The sequence below is a fragment of the Acinonyx jubatus genome, chromosome A2 (genome assembly GCF_027475565.1).
Source record: "Acinonyx jubatus isolate Ajub_Pintada_27869175 chromosome A2, VMU_Ajub_asm_v1.0, whole genome shotgun sequence".
In the NCBI taxonomy this organism is placed as follows: domain Eukaryota; kingdom Metazoa; phylum Chordata; class Mammalia; order Carnivora; family Felidae; genus Acinonyx; species Acinonyx jubatus.
Genome location: NC_069383.1, coordinates 105,729,158 through 105,739,843, shown reverse-complemented (window position 1 = coordinate 105,739,843; position 10,686 = coordinate 105,729,158). Strand labels below are relative to the sequence as shown.

The 10,686-nt window shown below is 50.5% G+C and overlaps 1 protein-coding gene across 1 annotated transcript; it reads right to left on the bottom strand.

Annotated features, from left to right (window-relative positions):
- Positions 1 to 663: 663 nt before the first annotated feature.
- On the bottom strand, positions 664 to 9,194 carry PURB (purine rich element binding protein B). The gene has a single exon (XM_027046038.2). The coding sequence runs from the start codon at positions 9,021 to 9,023 to the stop codon at positions 8,112 to 8,114; it is 912 nt and encodes a 303-aa protein (XP_026901839.1). The 5' UTR covers positions 9,024 to 9,194; the 3' UTR covers positions 664 to 8,111.
- Between the last annotated feature and the right edge of the window lie 1,492 nt (positions 9,195 to 10,686).

Sequence of the window (10,686 nt, the reverse complement as noted above, 5' to 3'; positions counted from 1 at the left end):
GCTCACCCGCCTCACCTTGTCACCCGCTGGCCTTTTCTCGAGGCGCCGCTGCTGGCAGCCGGTGGGATGTGTACTTTTACTTTTGCTTGGACAAGAATCCAACTTCTAATACCATGGGTATCAGCTGACCCAGGCCTTCCAGATAAAAGCTCCTGGGGGGGCCTCTGGTAAGTGTACAGGGGCTTCCTCAGACCAAAGGTTTAGGAAGCATGACTGGGATCTAGGGACTGAGCATTGGTCTTTTTCCTTTAAGGTGGGGTAAGGCTGCTCCCCGCCCCCCCTACCTTCAGCTACGATGGACAGTGAGGTACACCTGGGAGCGGCTTCTGGCCACCACTGGAAGGGACAGGGCCCAGCAGCCGGTGGACTGGGAATCTGGTGGGGAAGCAAGTAGTAGCCTGTCTGGAATACGAACCAAAGCGGAAACTAATCTGCAGCCTTGGCTTGCCACAGACTGCTGACCGAGGAGGGGGCCCCGCCGCCAACCCAGGGGCTCGGGCCTCCCCAGCCGCCTCCGGGATGCAAGCTGCACTGGCTTTTAGGTCATTTCGGGTGGCAACGCACCCGGTTCCAGACCCACTTACGAGCCCAAGGACGGTCAGTGGTCTTTCCCTCCCGGTCCCCACCTGATTCCTTAAATCAGACACCAGCACAAGACTGTCATTCACTTTTCTGCATACTTTATTTGTTACAAACATACAATTTTTAAATATAGACTGTAAAACTCCATTTGCAAAATCCGCTATTGTAAGGAGTGCACACCAGCAGTAAGGATTCTTACACTTTTTTTTCCTCTCTGCTTTTCTGTCAGTTTTGCTAGTTAGTGGTAAATACGGGACCCGCCTGTCACAGGCCTGCCGGAAGCTTCTGGCTGTGCTCTCGCTGCGCCTTTGTAGCAGCCCTGCTTGTCTGGAGACCGACTGGCACCGGAGTCGCCCGTCTCCAGGCAGTGAGCTCAGCAGCCCGTCTACTCTCTGCTTTTGAACGGTTTCCAGGAAGTGTGATTTCTGAACCGCACTGCGCTCCACGGGTTTGTCAGAATCGCCCGTGCAGCTGTTTGTTAAAGTGCATTCTTCTTTTGAAAAATAAGAGGAATAATCTTTACTCTTTAACCAAGGTACTTAAAAAAATGAACTTTTTGGTCTCTCAGCAGATATTCCCAAATTGATCCTAACGCTACAGATTTTAGTGTTCTATTTACAAATATTTATAGGGTTACAGGTGGAGGGGACCTTATAAAATTAAAGGTGCGGCTTCTCTTGAAGCAGAAATCAGTTCTACAAATCCATACACAGGAACACACACTTGGTGCACAACGCACAAGCATGTGGGTATTTACTCAGAGACCGGAGCCATCCCCCCAATAAAATACCTAGATGTCCGTCTAGATCAGGGAAGCTCCGTCTCTTGCTGTCAAGATTTGGTTTTAACTCATTTCAACAACTTCTGCAGATTCTCTACCGGTAGGACATCAGTCCCAACTTTGGAGTGGAGACTCGGGTCTAAGGAAGCCCCTGGTGATCATGACTGGCAGTGAAGGTGCCTACAGAACGGACAGTGTGTTACCTGGAGACCTATCAGAAGACAAATGGACTTATAGAAGTGATCCTAGAAAAACACTTGCATGAAGGAGCAAAAGGAAGAGTAAATCCCCACTAACTGTTCAAATGCACCGATATTCTTAGTTATTATTCAAATATTGATAATCACTGAAAAACAACCAAATAGACTCACCTGCGACCACAACGTGTAAAATACAGACTCTACAAGTAAGCTCTGTACTGACTTAACTTCAGTTTTTGGACTTTTGCTGCACCTATTAATTTCTAGAAATCCAGAGAGTTTTGGGATGTGAAGACAGGTGGGCTGGGAGGAAAGGGTGCGTGCCCCACATCTGAGCTGTTTACAATGAAATTGTAACCAATCCCTACAACACAAGTGTGCTTAATGATACAGTCCTCTTTTTCAATTCTCTTGGGACCCTCCCTGCTGCTGTTATGTCCACTACTTGCCATTCTGTTTCCAAACAGAGTTCTCTTGACCTCGCCTGATGTTACAACACACTGTGAGGCTGGGGATGGACAGCTGCCTATAGGAGAGGTCTAGTCTAACTCACTTTTCTTGAGTTAGCTGTTGAAGTTACTGAAGGCAGGAAAAAAAAGACAGGCTCGTGTCGCCTACAGTATACTTATGCACAAGGAGCACGGATAGATCTACCACTCTCTCGGGATACGGTGGCCCCACAATTCATCACCCCTAAACACAGAACCAACCCTCCCCCTCATCCACATCAGCGGACATGTTACATGTAGGGAATGACATCTGCTCCTAGACTCAAACCTTCATGCTAATCACAAGTACAGTCAGACCGTTTCAAAAAACCATTTGTCAGAATCACCTCGGGGGGGGGGGGAGAAAAAAAATTTTTTTTTTTGCTTCAAATAAAGCTCTGCCCTCCTGTTATCAGAAGCCCCACCGAGCAGTGAAACTACCAATATGGTGTCTGCTGCCGTCTGAACCCAGCTTTCCCAGTCCCAGTCGGAATGTCTAATCTGAGGAAGGAGGAGGCAGATTTTCAAATGAAACCTAAGAGATGGGGGTTGAGCAAGGGTGATCACACTGATGGCACATTCCCTGTTTCATCAGGAAATACAGAATACATTCATAAAAGTCTTACTTGGATCAGAGAAACAAGTGTTAACTGGAAACCTCCAGAGTAGTAAGTCTTCACGGTACAAGTGGATTGTTTTTTTTGTTTTCCCCAAGTCCAATTTCCATACTGACAACTGGACCACAGTTAGCAAAATAACAGTAATGAAATCGTTTTAAGCCCAAGAGCTGGGAACAGTGACTTGAGTGAACTGAGATACAGGAAGGGAGCCCACCGTTCCCCGTTCCCGAGCTTGAGTTCTGGAAACTTCTGGGCACAGACTTGAAAATCAAGGAGTTTGCTTTTCTGGATTAACAACCGGGGACATGACGCATGTCTGGAATTTCACACAGGGCCCTGACATGCACGATTTTAACTTTGTGTCTGTATTTTTCTTAAGGTAAACATGGTTCTTTTTTTCTTTTCTTTTTTCTACAAACGATCTCCCTAGCCCACCCACACGCCCACCATCCAGTTTACTGAAGGGGGATGGTAACTGTTTAGGAAGATAACTAGCTGATTTACAGTACTCTAAAAGCAACCCTGGAAACTGATCATCTCATTCACTTACTAGAACTTCAGTGCTGTTGTTGACAGGAAAAAAAACAAAAAGTTACCTTAAGGCTTAAGGGAAAGTAACGTATTACCTCGTGAACGCAGCATTGTCTACTCTCCCGCGCATTGGAAGCTAGCAAACTAGCAAAACGCATTCTGGATCAAGAATACAAACTTTCTAACATCAGCTAAGATTTTCACTCTTCTTACACAGAACAATATTCATAAGCAGATTATCTAAGGGAGCCTGAGAAACCGTGACCCACATCACACAAAGATCCCATGTATCTCATTATCAAAAAGTGCTTTAGCTTTGAGAAATATGTCGGGGTTCCAATGGAAATATACAATGTAAATCATCGACACTTTCTCAAGTGAAGTACAAAGTGGAAAAGGAGCGAAACGGGTGAGGTCTTACTCTCTGAGCAGGCCTCGTGCGTGGGACTCTTAGGGTGTATTAAATTAAAATTGTTTTAAGAGTTAACAGTGGGGTTTTCACACCACTATATATATTCTAAAACCTGAGATTGGACACCAAAGCAGTCAACTTTGTTACTTATCAGCGCAATTCTGATACTTCCTAAAAATAGAAGACAACTCAATTGAATTCATACCTCCAGGGTCAAAACCATGAACTTTCCCCAGTCAGAAAGGAGACGAACCGCAAGCGCATTCGCCACTAAGCGTGTTGCAGGCGGCCCCCTGGTAAAGGGACCACCTGCCCGCACGCAGAGTCACTTCTCCCCTTCCCTCTCACTGATCAAGGCCACGCTATTTGCAAATGAATATCTACTGAGAGATCAGTTGTGCATTGGACAAAGTACCGTCAACTGGGTTAAAAATGAAAACACAATTTACAGTGAAGAATACTCATGTGCACGGCTTACACACTCAAGCTTCTCCTCCAGCTCATCCACCTCAGAGCAAGGCAGACGCCAACGATTGGTTACCTTGCCACACCTTGCGTGGGTCACTACCCTCCAGTAGAGCCAGTCAAGGTCATGCGTAACAAAGCGTCCTCGGCAACCACGGTGCCTGCAGTGTGCAGCCGTTTTCACACCACTCAATATGAGGGCATTATTATAACCAGCCTCTTTTGCCCACAACCCTGCATTTTCGGATAAGACAGGATAATTGTTTTGTTTTGAGAAAACTGAAGCTCGCATCTCTTAAAAGACCTGCGACTACCACAGAACGATGGAGGGAACAGAGGCGGCGGGAGGCGACGGGCTGCCCGCACCCGAAGCTTCTCCATCGTTTTGCAGTAAAGTTATGGAAAGTGACTTGACAGGTGGCCGCGTGTGCGCCGCGGCCACAGTCCCTTATACCATCTACATGCCTCCCGCAGCAACATAGGGTGTCTGGGTTTTCCGTTTGGTTTCCACTTGGATTTGGGGTGCTGTGCCGATGGACATTGCACCCTGGGCAGAGCGTGTGCACGGGGCCCTTTCTGTGCTGCCGAGGATGGCCGTCCTGCTTGAACGACAGCAGGGACGATAGAAATCAAAAGGGAGTCGTAGGATCTCATCATAGACTTTTGCTCTTTTGATCCTGTGCCTAAAATTTGACTTCTCGCGTTTCTAACAGCAGTAGTTTGAGAAACGATTTAGCAATTGTCTGAAAGGGGATTTTAGTTCCCTGCTTCTCAGAAACAGGACTATTTGGAACATGTGATTCGCTGGGATGTTTGCCAAAGTTAAAAAAAATGAGCCCTAAAAATCACTGTTCGTAGGAGACGACGAAACACAAGATAAAAAAAAGTGGGTGTCTCCCCATCTGTAAGGCCATGTGGTGGCCAGAATCAACCAAGATTTTCCTTAATGAGCACGGTTTATGAACGAGTTCCAAAACAGCCTTTTCGGACCCACCGCACATCAAAGGAACGGCCTCCGTGCTTCTAGGCTTTCTACTGCCCCAGATCAGTGAGCGGAATGAGGGTCGGTGAAACGCCACAGCTAATCAACGCCCTCCCTCCCGTAACCTTCCTGCAGGGAGGAGGGAGGCCCCGAGCCACCCCTGCAGGAGGAACCAACCTCTGAGATCGGCTAAGACTTAAAAACCCACCACTATGACATTTACCACTTAATCTTACATAGGCAGGTCAAAATTTTAATATAAATTACTTTTTCCAACACATAGCTTATGCATTCTTTGCTCCTGTTTTTGGAGGATTCTCAAATTGATATCTAAAGATTTACATATGATATATTACTGTTACATGGTCTAATGACTAAGAAAATTTCTCTGGTAACCAAAGCTGATGCCGTATATGGTAGTGCTCCTGGCATATAGTCTATATGCCTCAGACCACTTCCACATTCTTTCTATTCAGCTAATTATAGCTTAGTAGCCACTGGTGAAGGACCGCGAAGACCCTGTCGTTTCTACAGAATAGAAAGGCAAGGCTAGGACTGCAATTCAGCCGAACGAAAAGAAAAGAAAAGACAACCCGCCCCTTAGAAAGGAGAGGCGCTGCACCCTTGCAGAACTGAACTGGCTCACTGCAGCTGGGCGACGGGAACCCTCGCGGAAGTGAGCAGACGCGTTGGTCTGCATGGGAATCGTACATGGTTTGAAAAGGAAAAAGTCACAGCAATGAACTGAGAGCTGCAACCTTACTTTCCATCGCTGCCTTGAAGTCTGAAACCAAAACAGTTTCTGCAAACCTCATGCCAGCTTCTCGGCGCCCTTACCAAAACTATGCAGGGATTTGTTCTCCGCAGCAAAGAAATAAACACTCAAAACACATAGGTAAATACAGCAGGACATTATTGAAAACAGCTGCCTTATAGTACAAAATACAGTACAAGTATACGGATGTCATTAAAACATCAAAAATACTATTGCTCCCATACAATTTAGGAAACATTCTTTGCAACGGAGAAAGTTTTTTTTAAAAAAAGGAAAAGCTTTAAAAAAAAATCTGTTTAAAAAGTCTACTGTGGATGATAAGAGTAGAGAAATAGTCTGAAAAGGGCACCATTGTTTGTGGCTCTTCCACTTTAAAAAAAAAAATCTAAGATCGACAGTATTCTGAATCAGTCTCATTTTTAAAAAAGCCTAATTTTATGTACAGTTCTTGCTCTCCCTCTCGGCCACAATGCGTGAAAACGACCTTTCTGTAGATCACTTATTTCCCAATAAATACAAAAAGATTGTATAGATTGAATAATACCAAAATAAGATAATAAAAAGGGTACGCAATAAATTAAAAGGCAGCTCAAATAAAGGGCAGGCATGCAGTTAAAAAAAAATACTAAGATCGTGGAGGTGGGGGTTACCTGCCTCCCGGTTGAGAAGGTGTCGCACAGGAAGACCTACAAACTTTGGAAAGAACGTTAGCTCCCGTTCAATTCAAAGTCACCTAGATCTGTGACACTTCTAGAAATACCTTTTGATGGGGTGGGATTAACTTGATTAGTAAAAATCATTTTTACTGAAAATCCATTTAAAATATAGAAGAGGCGATCCTTGAAAACCCCAACTTTTATTCTTGGAAAACAGCTGGGTCAACTGGCCAAGGGCCAGTTTGTGGAAATTTCAAGATGGTATAAAAATGCTTCCAGGACATAGCGTTTTCACGTTCTTCATCCCCATGCAGATGGATTTCAGCTTCCGAAGGGCACACGGCTCGAATCACTCATCCATCATTTGCCAACTTCGATTGTGAGGTACTGAAACAATGGATCAAGTTCTTACAAATCTACTTTAAAAGAATAGATGATGCTGGAATTCTGGACCTGAGGATCTTTAGTGTTTGAGCAAATCCACAGATTCAACTGAAGGTAGATGAAGACTTCAGTTTTGGTTATCCCCAACTTTCCCGGGAGGACGTACATTCCATTAAAGCTCAGGCTCGTAGCCACACGGTTCCTTTTGCAGGGATCTTCAAGTTTTACGGTTTAAAATCCAGCCAACCAGTGGCCCAAACAGCCGAAGTAGCCATAATTCGCTGGCCTCGCACGGTGCAGCCACGGGCACCTGGCTCTCATTCACCCCTAAACCATCTCTGGGTAAGGACCTCGGTGTCTGCAGACCTGGAGTGGACTAAAGTGAGCGGCAGCCCATCCACTCCGTCCTCCTTGTGCTTGATGCCAGATTTCTTCCTGCGTCTGCCTCAGCAATCCCCAGTGTAAAACTGCTCTGATCTTCGGAGAAATTCTGCCAACTTTTAAAATCCTTTAGTAACAGATTCTAGTTGAAGGACTGACGTCTGACTCCATCTGCATCCAGAAAAACAATTCCGCAAAGAGACAGCCACTGGTCCAGGTTCCACGCAAAGCCATTTTAGACAGAACCCAATGGGTTTCTACGTTCCCTGGTGGCTTCCTGATTTGCTCTTTTGCCCTGTCCATGATTATTTGGAGCCACATTCCTTTGCGTGAAACCTGTACTCTCAGAATCGGATAAAGATAAAGGCCTCTCCCTTCTCAAGAATTCCATGAAGACCCAGATCCAATATGCTGATTTCAGTGAATGTGAAGGGATCGACACCATGACAGTGAGGTCTGGAGAGATGGTCAGGCCAGGACACCCAGGCGTGACACCAATTCAGCTGTCATCAACAGCCTGGGCATGTGAAGCTCTGACCCCTCCAGGGCTACCCTGGTAAGTTCAGAAACCTCAGCTGGAAACAACAGAAGCCGAAACGATTTTGCTCAGGTCGTCCTCTTTTTGCAGATTGCTGTCAGCTCCTTGGAACTTTGCTGCTTTTAATTGTTCGCGACTGTTCTTTTGTGGTTATTTCTCTTAATTAACTGTATTATTTTTCATTGTGTGTTCTCCCAATGGGGCCCCCCCTGGCTCCGCCTCCACTGGCTCCCTGGGGATGAGCGGGAAAGGGGCTCTCCGGCCAAGGGGACGGTGGTGGGGCGGGGGGCCCATCGGGGAGGAAGTGCGCTTCGCGTCAGTCCTCGTCCACCTCCTCGCCCTCGGACTCGTCCCCGCCGCGTCGCTCATACAGCTTGTCCCGCTGCCGCTCCTGGATCTCCTTCATCTCGTCCGCATACCGGCAAAAGGCGCCCCCGAACTTGCCCCAAGCCTTGAAGGGGACGGTGATGGCGTTGCGGTAGGACGGCTTCACCTCGCTCACACGCAGGAACACGCCGTACTTGTTGCAGCCCACGTCGAAGAAGAAGCGCTTGGAGTCCACCGTGATGGAGGTGCCCTCCGGGAGCTCGCCGTACAGGCCGCCGCCCGGACCCCCCGCGCCGCCGCCCGCGCCGCCCGCCAGCTCGTCGTCGTCGCCGCCGTAGTCGTCGATGAGCTTGGCCAGCGCGTCCCGGAACTCGATGAGGCCCTGCGCGGGCAGCGCTATGGTCTGGCCGCTCTGCAGGCCGCCAGGCCCGGGGCCGCCGCCGCCGCGGTTGACCGTCTGGCGGATGCGCAGGAAGCGGCCGCGCTGGTTCTCCTTGAGGTCCAGGTAGTACTTGCGGTTCTCGCGCACCAGGAACTCGCTCTTGAGCGCGCGCCGCGGTCCGCCGCCCTCCTCGGCGCCCGCCGCCGCCGCCGCCACCTGCTCGGGGCTGCTGGGGCCCAGCTGCGCGTAGTGCTCGATGAAGTCGCCCAGGTAGTCGCGGAACTCGGCGGCCACCGCCATAGACAGCGTGAGGCGGCTCTTGGAGCCTCCCGCGCCCACCTCGGCGATCTTGAGGAAGCGGCCCTTGGCGTTCTGCTTCACGTCCAAGTAGAAGCGCTTGTTCTGGATGTCCAGCCGCTTTGAGGCCAGCTCCTGCGTCTCCTGCTCGCCGCCGCGGGCCGCAGGCTGGAAGCCGCCGGGCCCGCCGCCGCGTTCGCTGCCGCTGTCGCCGTCCGCCATCTTCTCGGCCGCCGCCGCCGCCGCGCCTCGGCCGCCGCCGCCGCCCGCCGCGCTCGCGCCCGCCCTCCGCCCTGCGGCTCGCTCTCCCGGGCCCCCAGCCTCGCCCGCCGGCCGCTCACGCGCTCCCGCCGCTCATCGCCGGCCGCCGCCGCCGCCCCCCATCGCCCCGCGCTCCGCCCAGCCACTTCCGCCCGGCTCCCGCCAGCTTCCGGCGCGCGCCCCCTGACGCCACCCGCCCCCGCCCACACGTCCTCGCGGCCGGAAGCGTCGCGCCCGCAGCGGCGGGGCGCGAGGCAGTGACGTAGCGGCGCACGGCGCACTGGGAAGGGGAGGGCATCCTGGGTTGGGGAGGGCGCGGGAGGCCGCGGGCGGAGGTGTTGTGCACCCCTTTTGCGGTCGCGTGTCTCAGGGGTGCTTCAGTGCCGCGGTTTTGATTGTTATTACTTTTAAAGGTAGAGGAAGTAAAGAACATGGCGGGGGGGCGGGGTGCGGGAATGCCCGGGCCATCCGTACTCAGAACAAAGCCCACCTGGTGGTGTTGCTGGGCAACGGCCAGGGAGTGGCAGGCGCTCGCATCACGTGGGCGCGCGGTGTTGTCATCCCGCCGCTGCGAGGGCGGAAGGGGAGCGGAATTGAGGATCGGTCCCTGCCGGCCCCCGGGCTCGTTGCCTGGGGCGCGGGTGTCCCCGGGCTGCGGCGGGCCGGGCGCGGGAGCTCCTTGGGGAAATGAGCGTCGCCACGGTGATGGGTTCCTCCGCGTGCTAAGCGGGAGCGATAAGCACGTGATATAACGCGTGCAAAGCACCAAACCGCGCGCTGCGTAGTAATCAGCCCTTCTCCGTTCGTGAAAAAGACCCAATCAAAAATAAAATCAGGGTGATCGCTATCAAACAAACACGGGAGAGCCCAAAAACATCAGGTTTGGGGCTCGGAAAGGTTCAGGCTTGGAGAGGACACGACGCCCAAGAGCTAGGGAAGGAATGAAAGGCCAGACCTCACCCGGCCCTCGTGCAAGACCCTTGTCGAAGACGTGCGCGTGGTTCCTTGTCTGAGTTCCTGCTGACCGAGCCACCGAGTTCCCGCGCTGCCTGGGCCCATTCGGTTGGCGGCGCGGAGGGCGCGCTGCTCTCTGCCCACTTACGTCAGCTTGCCGCTGATGACTGAGGTTCTGTCCCCGGAATTACATCTATTTCCTGTTTACTCTGGAATTTCATTAAGCTTATGCTGTTCCCTTTCATGTGTTTGATAACCTCATGTTTTTCAGACGTTTTACAGTTTGGTTGTGTAATACATGTGATTACATTCTATATATTTTATGTTTAATTCTAGTTTGTAATAAATGTTGGCGTATACTCTGAAGCAGAGAATCTAAAAAATGTCCTTTCAATGGCCAATTGTCCCAGTGCTATTTATTGAACAAGAACAGATCTTGACAGGTGGAGATGGATGGAGATTATTTGGGGCAGAGGGAACATATGTTCCCAGATGGCGAGAAGTCTGGTTTGACTGAAGCCCGGCCCGGTCTGTGAGGAGGGGGTGGTGCACACCGCAGTGGGAGCGCCTTGACCTGTAGGCAAAGGCTTGGGCTTCGGTTAAAGGGGAGCCCCAGAGCTGTGTGAACAGGAGTGTGACATGTCTGCTCTGTATGTCTAGGAGGTGACCC

What these genes read in the sequence shown, in the direction of transcription:
- PURB (XM_027046038.2), bottom strand. Translation starts at nt 9,023, where the DNA reads ATGGCGGACGGCGACAGCGGCAGCGAACGCGGCGGCGGGCCCGGCGGC.